Source organism: Artemia franciscana, chromosome 2 (genome assembly GCF_032884065.1).
Source record: "Artemia franciscana chromosome 2, ASM3288406v1, whole genome shotgun sequence".
NCBI lineage: Eukaryota > Metazoa > Arthropoda > Branchiopoda > Anostraca > Artemiidae > Artemia > Artemia franciscana.
In genome coordinates this window covers 63,694,831-63,710,412 of record NC_088864.1, presented here as the reverse complement: position 1 = coordinate 63,710,412, position 15,582 = coordinate 63,694,831, and the positions used below count along the sequence as shown (strand labels likewise).

Here is a 15,582-nt window from a genome sequence, read left to right as displayed (position 1 = left end):
GCTTTGAGACTCGATATCCTTCTAAATATCAAATTTCATTGAGATCTGATCACCCGTTCGTAAGTTAAAAATACCTCATTTTTTCTAATTTTTCAGAATTAACCCCCCCCCCCAACTACGCCAAAGAGAGTGGATCCGTTCCGGTTATGTCAATCATGTATCTAAGACTTGTGCTTATTTTTCCCAGTAAGTTTCATCCCGATCCCTCCACTCTAAGTGTTTTCCAAGATTTTTGGTTTCCCCCTCCCAACTCCCCCCCCAATGTCACCAGATCTGGTCGGGATTTAAAATAACAGCTCTGAGACACGATATCCTTCCAAACATCAAATTTCATTAAGATCTAATCAACCGTAAGTTAAAAATACTTCAATTTTTCTATTTTTCCGAATTAACGGGCCCCCACTCCCCCCAGATGGTCAAATCGGGAAAAAGACTATTTCTAATTTAATCTGGTCCGGTCCCTGATACGTCTGTCAAATTTCATCGTCCTATCTTACCTGGAAGTGCCTAAAGTGGCAAAACCGGGACCGACAGACCGTCAGAATTTGCGATTGATATGTCCCTTGGTTAATACCAAGTGCTATAAGAAAAATCACACGATTAGTGATAAAACTACCGTGTGGCCAATTTGCTTCTAAGAAGTTTCTTTTCGCCCCCAGAGATTGGTCCAAGGGCCCTAAACAAACAAAAAATAGGGGTAAAAATCTACTTTTTCCAGTCTCCATCCCTTGTCATAGGAAACGATTAGGCGTCCCCTGGAGCTAGCCTTCTGCGTACCTATAGTATTATCAATTCTTTTAATATCTGATAATGTGTACTCCTTTTAGCCAAAATGAAGATGTGCATAAAATTTTTTTATAATTTAAAGACTTGACAATAATAAGTGTTTTTTAAGTTTTGCACATTAGAAAGATTGATTCGGTTGGTGTCAAAGGTGTCAAAACACCTTCACTGCAAGAAGCCAAGCAATTCTAGCTTGAATTTACAATCTGATATGGAAAATGATTGCGTGCCTATGAGTGGTTTTTGACTTTATTTTACGCTCTTGCTCAGCGGGGTCACCAGCGTAGAGGGAACTGGTTGACAGCACCGTCAGTCTTCTCCAAGTTGCCCTGTTCAGGGCTAAGGATTTTGCGGATGAGCAAGCGTTGGTTTATTAATGGTTTGTTAATGAGTAGTTCTGACCACACTTAAATTACCATACAGCGATCAAGGTAAACCTATAGGCCCCGAGTTAATTATGTAGGCAAGCAGGAGTATCAGAAGCATCCTAAATATTTTGCTATGGTTTTTGAGACAGTATTTCTTGACAGAATTTCGGAAGCATCAGCACTGAGGAGCAGTTACTTGTTTCTTTCAGTGAGAGAGGGAGCTTGCTCTTGTTTTCACAAATTTTTGTTTTGATGAGATAAAGATTTATTACTTTTATTAATCCAACAAAAACCAAAAAACAAAAACAAACAATCGAACATCAAATTACGCCCCTCTTCGCGAGACTATGGCCAAGAATGGAGGGAGAAAGAAAAACAAACAAAAGGCAAAAAAACAGAAAGGAAGGTTCATCATTTTGGACTATACCAAAATTAACTATACTAACTTATTCATGGTTTTTCAGAAGCCTTTCAAGGTTAATTTATGGGACTTACTTTCCAAAGCAACTTATTCATGCTGGATGTGAGCCATAGCCCCACTGAAGTTTATTTTCATCCTAGCACTTGGAAAAAGTAACTATGGTTTCTATAAAAGTATCATTAATGTTAACATTTAAACAGTTTCGCTTCCTAGACTTTTATTCCTGATTGACTGCTAGTCATAAACCTGATTAAACAGGATAGGAACCATGCCCTAATACTAAACAACTTTTAGCTAGTGAGAAAAAGAGAGATTATTGTCTTATTCTTTCGTGTTGAAAAGTATGCTTCAATAGCCGGTAAAGCAATGAGAAAAAGAGAGATTACTATCCTATTCTTCCGTGCTAGAAGTATACTTTAATTCCATGAGTTTATTTTGGTGACGGATTTCTGAAGCCAATCACGTAACTCCTTAAGTTTGTTTTGGAAAATATAAGCCAAATAGTTTACCTGTTGTGGCATCTAACCATTGCTGTTATATGAAAAAAGAAGAGTTCTGGGTCTTTTAGTAAAATTCCAGAAAAATTTACTAGAGATTGAGAAAAAGGAGAGAGTAAAACGCTCTATTTCTCAGCGTTTTAGAAATATGACAATATGATTCAGCTAATGTTTTTTAACTACTAATGACATGTGACAATAATGGAATCACTGATGTTAGATGTTTGAGTCAAAAATGTGTCTGGAAATTTAGCAGGATTAAGGCATGTGCTCTACAACAAAAAATATTTTTGGCAAAAACATGCTCAGCCCAAAAGTAAGCGTGAATTAGACACGTGTGCGCAAGGTCAATGATGCGCCACTTGGACAGGAAAAGGTCCAAGTTGCATCCCTACGTGCAAAAGGGTTTCTCCAACAAGCAACAGATAATTCTGCGTCTTCTGGTGTATGCAATATAATTCATTGTCATAAAGCTATTCTTTAGCTCGTAACATTTTACTCCAGCTAAATCAGACCAACAAAATGGCAAAGCAGGGTGAATTAAGTTGCCTCGGATAATTGTAGATGTAGATAATTGTCATGTTGGGCATTATTCAGATGTGAGTTTTTATTGTTCATGTTTTGTTTGTTTTCTATCTTTTCTTTATAAGTATTGATGAAGCTTGTATAGTTTGCTTTCTTTTTGTCTCTTTTTTGCTTCAGTTTCCGGATGTGAAGTCGAAATACTCAGACCTTTACTATTATTAAGGGGAAAAAAGTATTTCTTTTATTGTTCTCCAGTGTCTTATTGAAATATTCTACCCGTTTCTCCGTATTTTTATTTGGTTTTAACAGGATTTTTAATTAAAATATAAATGAAGTGCTTACCCTAAGTTAGAAAGATAGACCCTTGGATCTTGAGGGCTCCTTAAGTGATCTCTATACTAGTGTACTGGGTAATTTGGTCGTACTTATACAAGGTCTCCTATGTATCCATTATACCATTCTTTTATTGTGCACTTTTTTAAGTTTATCTTTTAACTATTTCTGGCGACAAATAATTGCCAATTAAATATGCTTCATAGCCTTTTTGTATGAAAAGAAAAAAGGAGGAAGAAAAACATGGGGGAACGATAATCTTTTTTCATTGTTTTTAAGTCTTTGCTGTTTTTCCATTATGCTAAATGACTTTTCCATGGAAACAATATACACAGGCGGGACCAACTTATTTTATTATTAATTCTAAGCAATTATAAATGTTTTAGTCGTCCATATTTCCACGGAAATAATTTTTAAACTTTTTGCTTCAATTAATTGAAAAGGAAGAAAAAGTACATGGCGATTATGAAAACTCACCCTGTCTGTTGTCTTCAGTCATATAAATTTTATTTGTTGGAATTTATGTTAAAACTAGTTGATAAGATAATATTGGCTATTCATTGTAACTCATCAAGATAGTCAAAAATAAAATATTAACAAATTTCTTTTGAGTTGTGTCTTTTAACTATTTGACGGGAAACACGTAGGCATTCTGGTTTAAAAATGGTATCTAGTTTTCTTCCCCATGTCATATTTTTTTTCTACTGTGTGTGCGAATGTAACCCTTAATTATGCGACCAAATAGAACCCCTAATAGTCTCATAGTTCTGAAGGGAAGGGAGGGGTCAAGGCTGGATGAAATTTCTGCAAACGAAAGGCATACGAATCAAATCCTTTTGTTTCTTTTTATCTAAAGCTTTCTTTTATCGTGGTGCATATTGAGCACATTGTGTTTGTTACTCTTTTATTAATCAATTATGTTGAAACTTTCCTATGTATTGTTTTTCTTTTCTTCTCTCTTGGTGAAAAATCAAAACATGTTCATGCATAAGGGGGTCCTGGGTAAGAGTCTAAGGTCCCTAATACATCACTGGTCCTAAAATTGTATATTGATAATGTGTATTAACTGGGTTACATAATATTTGATCATGCATAAGAACTGTCATACTAAATTACCCAAAATTTTATAGCAAAAAAATTTGCCACCATTATTTCAACCTAATTTCTTCATAAACGTTTTCTTTTCTGCATTGCAGACGCTAATATTTCTCAATTTTACTAAATTGTTTGTCTACATAGGCATTCTGTGTTGTTCTCTCAATTGTACTATCAAAAGGTCATCCCCACCCCATGAGGTTAGCCTGATTGGTCGTAATTCTGTTTCCAGAATAAGACCTAGTGATGCTTATCCATTTGGTGACTCCAGACCCTCCCCCCAAATAGATTATCCAGTGTCCCCTTCACTAGATCGTTAAAATGATCATAACCATTGCTTGTACTAATTCAGTGATGATCAAAACACAAAAAATTGTGCTTATATGCAAGGGCATAGGTAGCATCTAGTGTAGAGGGGCATCCGATTGTGAGGAGAGAGCTGATGTTATATCGACAGTTCACAAAACCATACGTTGTCACCAACTTCTGTCTTACCTTTTAAATTCTTTATTGGTTAAATCATCAATTAGCTGCATCATGCTCCCCCTCTACTTACGCTCATGCTAATATACCACTTCTTGACATTTTTTCCAGAGGGCTGGCTCTTTGAGAGCAAGCTTTGGGGCGTGGAAAACCCCTCTATAAATTTTAAAAAGTACTATAAAAAGCTCGAATATCTATGAAGACCTCCCATTGACCCAAATACTGTATATCTATAAACTTTGTTTTTGCTGATTAAATGACGTATTCAATTTCAATTTGTGCTTTTCTAATTAAGTTTTGTTGATGTATAAAAATGGAGCCAAACAAACTGCCAAAAAGAATAGTTATTTCAAAACTCTATTTCAATTCATTTTTTTCCCTTCTCAGTACTCTTGATTCTAGCCCACTTCACTTTTAACAAATTGTTTTCTTTATGTAGGTACTTTGGTTCAGGGAGCCTTTCTTGATAGAAAGTGCGCCATTGGCTTGATCATCGGAACTGGCTCTAATGCATGCTATATAGAACGAGTAGACAGAGTGGAAAAATGGGAGGGGACCCATGGAGATATCAAAGAGGTAATTTCACATAGTAATCATAAAAAAAATTCGATACTCCACTTTAGGCATGCTGCATGTAGAAAAATTCAACAACAAGAAAAAAAAAACGATTCTTTTCCATATGGAAAAAGTAAGCATTTCTTACACTCGTCTAGACGCTACATCTGTTTCACCCTTAAAACTTAGATTAAAAAAAAAAAAAAAAAAAAAAAAAAAAAAAAAAAAAAAAAAAAAAAAAAAAAAAAAAATCCCGCTTGTATTGAAGAAGATATAAATTGAAATAGCCCGAACATGGATTGAAAATCCTATATTAACATTATATTCTTCCCAGGTATCAACTGCCATTGTTATTGTTCATCAAAAACATAGGAAAACGGCTATTTCAAGTCTCCGTATTTCTAATCTTAAACAATATGTCTTGAAATACGCATGAGAGTTGAACATAGCCCAACTCACCAAGTTAAGCGTGGGATCAATATCCTATGAGGTGTCCACAGAGCCCAATCCCCTCGGAAACCCCAAATTGACTTACTGGGTACTTCTTATTCAAATTATCAAATAATTTCTTTTTTTCAAATTATTGGGCCCCTGAAAAGTTTTTTTTATCATTCCCCCCTCCTCCTCAAAAAACAAATATTCCCAGGTTTGTGTTTGCTTGAAATGTATGCTGTAGTTGTGTCAATTTTCTTTTTATCCACAAGTTTGACAGCAGTGAGCACTCGGGTAGTGTGACTCGTGACTGAAAATTTCAGAAGCTAATTTAACAGAAGCTAAAAGGTGTAAATAATGACGAAGACCACACTGCCTTTCCATAATACAACAACAAAAGAGAGAATAATGAGGACTTTTTTCCCAAGACAGTGAACCAACAAAACCTATTTGAATATTTCGGCCCTATATCTAAGGGCCGTCTTCAGCAAAGAAAAAATAAAAACAATAAAACACTTACAATAAAAGTTCTCAGTTAAAAATCCATTTTTTATTTTAAAATAGCCTTGGCATCATTAATAGCCTTGGCAATCCAAAAATGGATTTTTAACTGAAAACTTTTATTGTAAGTGTTTTATTGTTTTTATTTTTTCTTTGCTGAAGACGGCCCTTAGATATAGGGCCGAAATATTCAAATAGGTTTTGTTGGTTCACTGTCTTGGGAAAAAAGTCCTCATTATTCTCTCTTTTGTTGTTGTATTATGGAAAGGCAGTATGGTCTTCTTCATTATTTACGTCACGCTTATGGGGAGCATTTGACCAAAGATATTTTTCATTTTATTAGTTTAGGGAAACAACACGCGAACATTATTAATCAACAAACGTTTCTGGAATCCTGCAGAAGGAATAAAATTATTCCTAAATCCTTAAGGCATAAATTTCACTTAAATACTTTACGAGAGTCACAGTTCACACATAAACTACAGCTGAAAACGTTGAATCATATTATAAGGACAAAAAACACAGAAGACATATAATTTCCTCAGAACGAAAATCACTCGAAAATTTTCTGTCACAGAGCTTGTCCACTGATGATTTTTTGCAAATTGTTAGGATGGAAAGGAATTCATTCCACCATGATTTCCGTGTGTCACAAGAGAGACTCACTAATAAGTTTACAAGGTTGAAATATGAGTCTCAAGTGGTCAACCCAGTTTACAATCCTAAGATAAGTCCTGGACCTGCGATTGTAAATATTTCATCTAAAAAGCTTAGCTATGTTGAAGAAAAAGTCCTAGAAACAAGGGCAAAAATTTTCGTTTTTACCGAAACAGGTTCCAGTTGCAGACTTGGTAGCACCTTTAGAATCCTCTCTCCACAAATGTAGTGCTCTTGTTTCAAACCCGGATACAGTTAGATCTTGTTTAATTAACACTCTTTACAACACCTCATTAAAACTTCCTAATTCTCCCAATAACGCAATGGAAAAATCATATGACACAAAAGTTTTGAATAAACTCCGTAAAGATTCCTCAATAATAATCACTAAAGCCGATAAAAGCAACTCCATAGTAATTATGAATAAAACTGATTATGATGGTAAAATTCAGTCACATTTAAATGATACAACCACTTATGTTTAATCAACCTATGACCAGACTGATCAATTTGCTCAAAAAGTAATAAAAGAATTAAAAAATTTGAAAGAAAATGGCAGAATCACTCCACAGTTGTACAATAAATTCCTCCCTCGTGGCGTTTTTTGCTCAAAGTTTTTATGGATTACCAAAATTGCACAAACAAGGCATTCCTCTAAGACCCATTGTAGCTAGTTCAAAATCACCTGCCTCAAACATTGGAAAATGGTTATGCACTGCATTTAAACCATTGCTTCACTCCCAAAAATCTTATATAAGAAATTCAGTTGATCTTGTAGAACAATTGAAACAAATAGACAGTTCTGAAAATTCCATATTAAGCAGCTTTGACATAGTTTCTATGTATACTAGTATTGATGTTTCAAAATCTGAACAATTATTACAAAATAAACTGGAAAACAATTACCATCTAATCGAAGAGTCAGCAATAGGTCTAGACATTGATGTTCTGATGCATTTGGTTAAATTATGTAACAAATATTCCATGCACTTCCAGTTTCGAGATTCATATTACAAACAGGTAAGGGGCCTTCCTATGGGATCACCTCTATCAGGCCTACTCGCAAATATTTTCGTCGAAAATCTTGAAAATTGGGCCCTAGATTCATATTTTCTGAATCATGTGTTTTGGGGACGTTTCATGGACGACATAATTTCAGTTTGGAATTATGGCGAAAGTGAACTTAAAGGTTTTCTAGAACATTTAAATACTTACGATAGAAACCTGCAATTCACTCTAGAGACCGAAAGAGATGGAAAAATACCTTTTTTAGATGTATTGATAATACGCAGTGTGAATAAACTTGATTTTACGGTTTACAGAAAACCTACGCATAATAATAGATACCTTCACTTCAAATCTAACCATCCTCCACAGGTTAAAAGAGGTGTGGTAATATCCCTTGTGGATAGAGTACTTAATATCTGTTCAGAGCCGTATGTTAAAAAAGAATTAAATTTTATTACAGACATACTTTTTGGCAACGGGTACCCAATTTCTCTCATAAATACTGTTATTGCTCAAAGATTAAAGATGCATTCTTCTAAAGCCTTAAATCCCACACCAGTAAATGATTCTAATAAACCCACAAGCACGATTTACCTGCCTTATATTCCGAAAATTACTTCAAAACTGAAAAAAGTTTGTTTAAAGAACAATTTACGTGTTGTATTCACAAGCAATTTAAGTATAATGAATCTTGTCAATTCTGGTAAGGATAAAACCCCAATTACTCGTCTACGAGGGGTGTATCAAATACCATGTAGTTGTGGAAATTATTACATTGGTCGAACCCACCAAAATTTAGGAACAAGATTACAGCAACACCAAGAAAGTATTGAAAAAGCGTTAAAATCTAAAAATAGCTCCATATCTTTCGATTCAGCTTTAAGTAATCATATTTTTGAAAATCCGAACCATTATGTTCTATTTGACGAAACAATTCTAATTAGCAATGACCTAGGAATCAAACAAACTGTCCGTGAGGCAATCGAAATCAAACGAAACTTAAATAATAATACATCCCTAAATAGAGACTTGGGTGAATACACACTCAACCCTATGTACACAAAATTAATTATAGAAAATAATCTAATTCAAAATAAAACAAAAATAGGAACGAACAAAACAAGCCCAATATCAAAAGAACTATCAGATTAGCTGCAGAGAAGGCAAATATCGCAATAAGAAGTCATTCCAATTTTTAATATATACAGTTAGTGAAATGAATGAACCTTTTTATCTTGTAAAATGTTAGCTTTTATCAGACAGTCTTGGCTGAACTTTTCGTTAAGAAGTAATGATGCCAAGGCTATTTTAAAATAAAAAATGGATTTTTAACTGAGAACTTTTATTGTAAGTGTTTTATTGTTTTTTATTTTTTCTTTGCTGAAGACGGCCCTTAGATATAGGGCCGAAATATTCAAATAGGTTTTGTTGGTTCACTGTCTTGGGAAAAAAGTCCTCATTATTCTCTCTTTTGTTGTTGTACTAAAAGGTGTCATTAACATAATCTTTTTGTACATATTAATGCAGAGAAACCAATAGTAAAAGATAAATATATACAAAAAGATAATTCCCTCTATAAAGATAAATGCAACTCATGGAACTTGAACTGAATAAACTGAATTAAAAAGAAATCAGTTCCGTATAGAAGGTACTTTGATAATTATATTGCAGTTGATAAGGAATTAGCTAGAAAACAAAGAAAAAATTGATTTGATTGACTAAGGATTAAGTCTATTATCATTCTACAATTATTTTCTCTTATGATTAGTAAATTGCATCCAAAGGTGACTTTTTTTATTTTGTTGTCTTTCACTGATTTTTAACAGAAACAAAACTGATTTTGGTAGAAGAAATTAATTTTTTGGGATGTTCCCATTTTTGTTGTCCTATCTAGAGGATTGAGATCCAAGGATACCGTAATTAGTTCTGATCATCCTATTCCCTAAGAGAGTTCGATTTTTTAGAAACTGCTTTGGCTTCACACCAAAAAAAGACAGGGAAGCCAAGGTATACGCGGAAAATGGTATTCTAGTTTTTTGGTAAAATGGGCAAATTTTATTTCATTCGCTTGAAGAATCGATTGGTCATCTGTAGCCCCAAGGAAAATTGCCTAAAGTCCGGGCTGCGTAGATATTATATTACAATACTTTAAGTATAAGAAAGATTAATTTTAGAGACGGGACATGTCTTAGATTTCCTCTGTATATTTCATGTTTGAATATGTTGGCTTTCTGCCATAGGATATATAAATGTGCCATAAATAAATAACTAAGTAAACCGTGGTGGCACGAAGAAAATCGTCTGAAAAGTTTCGCTGAGCAACGACCTTAGACTCCAAATATGAGAAAAATGGTATTTAGAAAACAGATGTGTTTTAGGTTTCCTCTGTTCAGAAAGTTTCTGTTTGCTAATATTCTGCCATAGGGCGTATAAACGTGCCATCAATTGAGAAGGCATATTGAAACTGCATTTAGATTAAAATAAGATGGTGTTTGAGGTGGTAAAACACACTTATATCTATATATATATATATAAATAAGTTGTTTGTTTGTGTGTCTGTCTGTCTGTCCGTATATGACGTCTGAATTATTTCATCATATACCAATTCAAAAACGAATGTATTCAAGCCGAAGTAGCTGAGTTGGTAAAGCGTAATGTTCCAAGTTCTAGGTCCGAGAGGTTCCAGGTTCGACCCTTGGCTTTAGCATTAATACAAAAGAAGAAAAAAAACTAAAAAAGGTAAAAACTACAAAAAAACTCAAAAGAAAATACTAAAAAAACTAAAAAAGCTAAAAAACTAAGAAAAAACTAAAAAAAAGGTAAAAAACTAAAAAAGAAAAAAAGCTAAAAAAACTAAAAAAAGGTAAGAACTACAAAAAAAACTAAAAAGAAAAAAAACTAATAAAAAAACAAAAAAAAACTAAAAAAACTAAAAACTGAAAAAGAAAAAAGACTAAAAAAAGGAAAAAAAGGAAGAAAACTGAAAAATAAAGGAGAAAAAGAAAACTAAACACCGGGACACAGGGAATATAAATGACGACCAGGACACTCAAAGAGAAATTACAGACTTGGACACTAGGACACAAATAACGACCCGGAGATATAAATGACGATCGGGGCACTCAAAGATAAATTACAGACTGGGACACCGGGACATAAATGACGACCGGGACACATATGGCAGGAAATCTCTCTCTTTGGGAACAATTATGTAATTATTTCCTCTTCTTTTCTTCAATATAGAATACAGAAGTTTTAATGCCGTACTGTATTTTGTTTGAATATTACTATAATTATTATCATATTTTAGATTGTTTTGGGTTTATTTCTCCTCTCAATTCTGTCTTCTGAAAGTCATGCTGTATTCCACCCTTATCCTGCTGATTTTGGCAAATATTTTTAAAATATTCTTTAGGTTTTCCCTGCGTATAATACTTAAATTTGACAATATGGACATTCTGCTGTTGTGTTTATAAATATGCCAAATATAATAAGTGACGAAGAAGACCTCCTTTCCATCATATGAAAACAAGAAGTTTTTTTGAAATGGGGAACTTTCTAAAAACAGTGATTAAAATAAACTTACGTGAGTAATTGGGATGGCACATTTTTCCTCCCCTGGTATTATAGATACACACATTAGAGCAGGTCCATGATACTCAGCCATAAATAAACAATGATAAATAGACAAAATAAGACCTGCTGCTGACAGTATTCTAAAATCGGCTGTTGTTGTTGTCGGCATAATTATTATAAACTTCCCAAAGCGATTCTCTTTCTGATTTGTATGATCAGAATACAGGAATGTAAAAAACCCTAAAAAAAAACGGCGTTAGAATTTACAAAAAAGAGAAGATTGCAAAACATATGAGGGAGTCTGCCACCCCTCAACCCTCTGCTCATTAGACTAAAGTTTGAGTTGCATCCAGATAAAAATTGAAATGCACATTTTCAAAGTTTTGCTTTATCACTTTGCTTTGAGATTTAATACACAGGTTTAGGTGTCATTTTTTTTATATGCAGCGGTTTCAGTAAGACAGCCATCGGAAAAATTTTCAGTTTCAGTATTTTGAAAGACAAAAGGTAAATTAAACCAAGCGGTTACATACAGGCTATATGATATATTCTAATTATCATAACAGATTTTTCTAGTTTATGAAGAGGGAGAGCGTTCTTGGACAAATCTTATTCTTAGATGATTCCCCCAACCCTCTGAGCATCTATGCATATGATTTTTATCTTTCATTTTGCGCTTAAACTATTTCCAAGTTATTGCCAATATTGCCAAAATTATTGCGTAGTGTCGGTTCTCGAAAATTGAAAAGTTGTTGTGTTTTTTTCAATGAAAATGCCAAACGAAGGTGTTTTTCTATAAAAGAAAATACCCAAGAATAAGGTTTTTTCAAAATCTGGGAGGTTATAGGGGGTTGGCGTGTGCCTGCATCCCCCCCCCCCCAACTGACGCCAATGTATTACATTATAGTGGGTCTAAATTAATACAGACTGAAATGTATCAGTTGAGCAGAATTCAATAGACTTTTGAATAATTCAAAAAGGGTTAATAATTAAAAAAAAACTAATAATAATAAAAAAATAGCATAAGCATAGTGACAACTTATAATTGTCATTATTTACTAAGTAGTGTACAGATAAATTGAAATGATGTGAATTGCCACCTATAAGATCATTTGCACTTCCATCTGTATAATTTAAAAATACAATCTCCCGACATTTAAATGATGTCCATGCAAACCAAGTTCTAAGGCTGCAGGAGTAAGACCAAACCAAACCATCAAATTAGAACATCCGCTCATTATTTGATCCAACGTCAGACTCCCATTATAAAAATGGCGCTGTTGATAAAGAGAAGGGGTAATCTTAAAAAAATCTTCTACTCAAAAGCTTTCCACTCTTCTTACTGCCTTAAAATCTCTGAGAGAAAAACAATCAGGTAAAAGTGAATTTTTCTTTCTTTTACTGACAGAAATTTTATACCTGTGGTTTTGAACAAATTAGGATTTTCAAAAGTTGGGTTTGGACCAAAATTTCGCATGGGGGTTCGGAACCAGTCAGGGTTTTCAAAAGGTGGGCTTGAACAAAAAATTCACCCATTTGGTTTTGAACCAATCAGGGCTTGCAAAAAATAGGATTGGACAAAAATTTCACACGGGTTGTCAGAGTTTTCAAACAATCAGCTTTATTTGTTTCTCTAGAAATAAGAGATAGTGTGATTGGCTTACAGAAATCTGTTACGTGCGTAAACCAGTGAAATTGGTTATGGTTAGAACTTTAGGGAGAAAAATAAAAACCTCAAAGAGTTGTGAATAAATACTCAAAATGGGCTTCTTTATGTTAATTATAAATAGGTTATGGATACGAAAAAACAAAAATAACAGCAAAATAAAAAATTAAAACTTAAATGAGGCGTGAATAAATACTCAAAATGTGCTTCTTTATGATGACGTTATGGATAGAACTATAGGGAGTATAATAAAAACTTAAAGGACGTTTATAAAATATTCAAAATGTGCTTCTTTATGTTGATTATAAATAGGTTATGGATAGAACTGTAGGGAGCAAAATAGAAAAATAAAAATTAAAGGATGCATGAATAAATACTCAAATTGTGCTTTATGTTGATTATAAATAGGCTATGGATAGGAATGTTATATAAGTTTTTATGAAAAATAAAAACTTAAAGGAGACGTGAATAAGTACTCGAAATGCGTCGTCCCCAAAGACATAGTTATAAGGTTGTTCGACTATGTTGAATAAAATGGCAGAATTTTGATCCGGTGACTTCGAGAAAATAATTAGCGTGGGAGGGGGCCTAGGTGCCCTCCATTTTTTTGGTAACTTAAAAGGGGTACTAGAACTTTTTATTTATGTTAGAATGAGCCCTATCACCCCTGAGGAAAAAAGCAACAAAAAACAAACAAACAAATAAACACGCATCCGTGATCTGCCTTCTAGCAAAAAATACAAAATTCCACATTTTTATGGCACTTGGTATTAACCAAGTGACATATAGCGATCGCAAATTCTGTCGGTCTGTCTGTCGGTCCCGGTTTTGCTACTTTAGGCACTTCCAGGTAAGCTAGGACGATTAAATTTGGCAGGTGTATCAGGGACCGGGCCAGATTAAATTAGAAATAGTTGTTCTCGCGATTTGAGCATCTGGAGAGGAGTGAGGGGTCGGTTAATTCGGAAAAATAGAAAAAATGAAGTATTTTTGACTTACGAAGGGGTGATGGGATCTTAATGAAATTTGATGTTTGGAAGGACATCGTGGCTCCTGTTTTAAATCCCGACCAGATCCGGTGACATTTGGGGGGGGGGACCTAAAATCTTGGAAAACGCTTAGAATGGAGGGACTGGGATAAAACTTGGTGGAGAAAATAATCAGGAGTCCTAGAAACGTGATTACCATAACCGGAACGGATCTGCTGTGTTTGGGGGAGTGGGGGGGGGGTTAATTCTGAAAATTAGAAAAAACGAGGTATTTTTAACTTACGAAAAGGTAATCGGATCTTAATGAAATTTGAATTTTGGAAGAATATTGTGTCTCAGAGCTCTTATTTTAAATCCCGACTGGATCCGGTAACATTGGGGAATTGAGGGGGGGAAACTAAAATCTCGGAAAACACTTAGAGTTGAGGGATCGGGATGAAACTTGGTGGGAAAAATAAGCACATGTCCTAGATACGTGATTGAAATAACTGGAACGGATCCTCTCTCTTTGGGGGAGTTGGGAGGAGGGTTAATTCTGAAAAATTATAAAAAATGAGGTATTTTTAACTTACGAAGGAGTGATCGGATCTTAATGAAATTTGATTTTTGGAAGGATATCGTGTCTCAGAGCTCTTATTTCAAAACCCGACTGGATCCGGTGACATTGGGGGGAGGGGGAGGGGGAACCTAAAATCTTGGAAAACGCTTAGAGTGGAGGGATCGGGATGAAACTTGGTTGTAAAAATAACCGTAAGTCCTAGATACGTGATTGAAATAACCGGAACAGATCCGCTCTCTTTGGGGTAGTTGGGGGAGGAGGGTTAATTCTGAAAAATTAAAAAAATCAGGTATTGTTAACTTACGAAGGAGTGATCAGAACTTACGAATTTGATGTTTAGAAGGATATCTTGTCTCAGAGCTTTTATTTTAAATTCCGATCGGATCCGGTGAAGGAGAAGTTAGGGGGGGGGGGAACCTAAAATTTTGAAAAAACGCTTAGAGTGGAGGGATCAGGATGAAACTTGGTGGGAAAAATAAGCACAAGTCCTAGATATGGGATTGACATAGCCGGAACGGATCTGCTCTTTTTGGGGGAGTTGGGGAGAGGGTTAATTCTAAAAATAGAAAAAATTAGGTATTTTTGACTTACGAAAGAGTGATCGTATTTTAATGAAATTTCATATTTAGAAGGACCTCGAAACTCAGATCTCTTATTTTAAATCCCGACCGTATCTAGTGTCATTAGGGGGGGGGGGGGCGGAAATCTTGGAAAACGCTTAAAGCGGAGAGATTAGGATGCAACTTGGTGGAAAGAATGAGCACAAGTCCAAGATAGGTGACTGACGTAACCGGACCGGATCCGCTCTCTTTGGTGGAGTTTGGGGGGGGGGGTGATTCGGAAAAATTAGAAAAATGAGGTATTTGTAACTTACGAACGGGTGATCAGATCTTAATGAAATTTGATATCTAGAAGGATCTTGTGCTTTAGAACTCTAATTTTAAATCTCGACCTGATCCGGTGACATTGAAGAGGGTTGGAGGGAAGAACCGGAAGTCTTGGAAAACGTGTAAATCGAGGTATCTTACGAATGGGTGATCGGATCTTAATGAAACTTGATATATAGAAGAATCTTATGTCTCAAATACTCCATTTTCAATTTGAGTCAGATATGGGGACATGAAGGGTTGGAGG

General features: G+C 34.7%; 1 protein-coding gene and 1 long non-coding RNA gene across 9 annotated transcripts in view; both read left to right on the top strand.

The window, feature by feature from the left end:
* Positions 1–15,582, top strand: part of LOC136043925 (hexokinase-2-like) — an 86,329-nt gene that overhangs the window by 37,552 nt on the left and 33,195 nt on the right. For all 8 annotated transcript variants that reach the window (XM_065728979.1, XM_065728980.1, XM_065728984.1 and 5 more), the window contains exon 6: positions 4,945–5,081. In XM_065728979.1, coding sequence (XP_065585051.1) covers positions 4,945–5,081 — 137 coding nt within the window. The remainder of the gene's footprint in view (positions 1–4,944; positions 5,082–15,582) is intronic.
* On the top strand, positions 5,088–13,487 carry LOC136043930 (uncharacterized). Its single transcript, XR_010621752.1, has 2 exons — positions 5,088–5,840; positions 9,148–13,487. It is a non-coding gene; the product is annotated as an uncharacterized LOC136043930 (long non-coding RNA).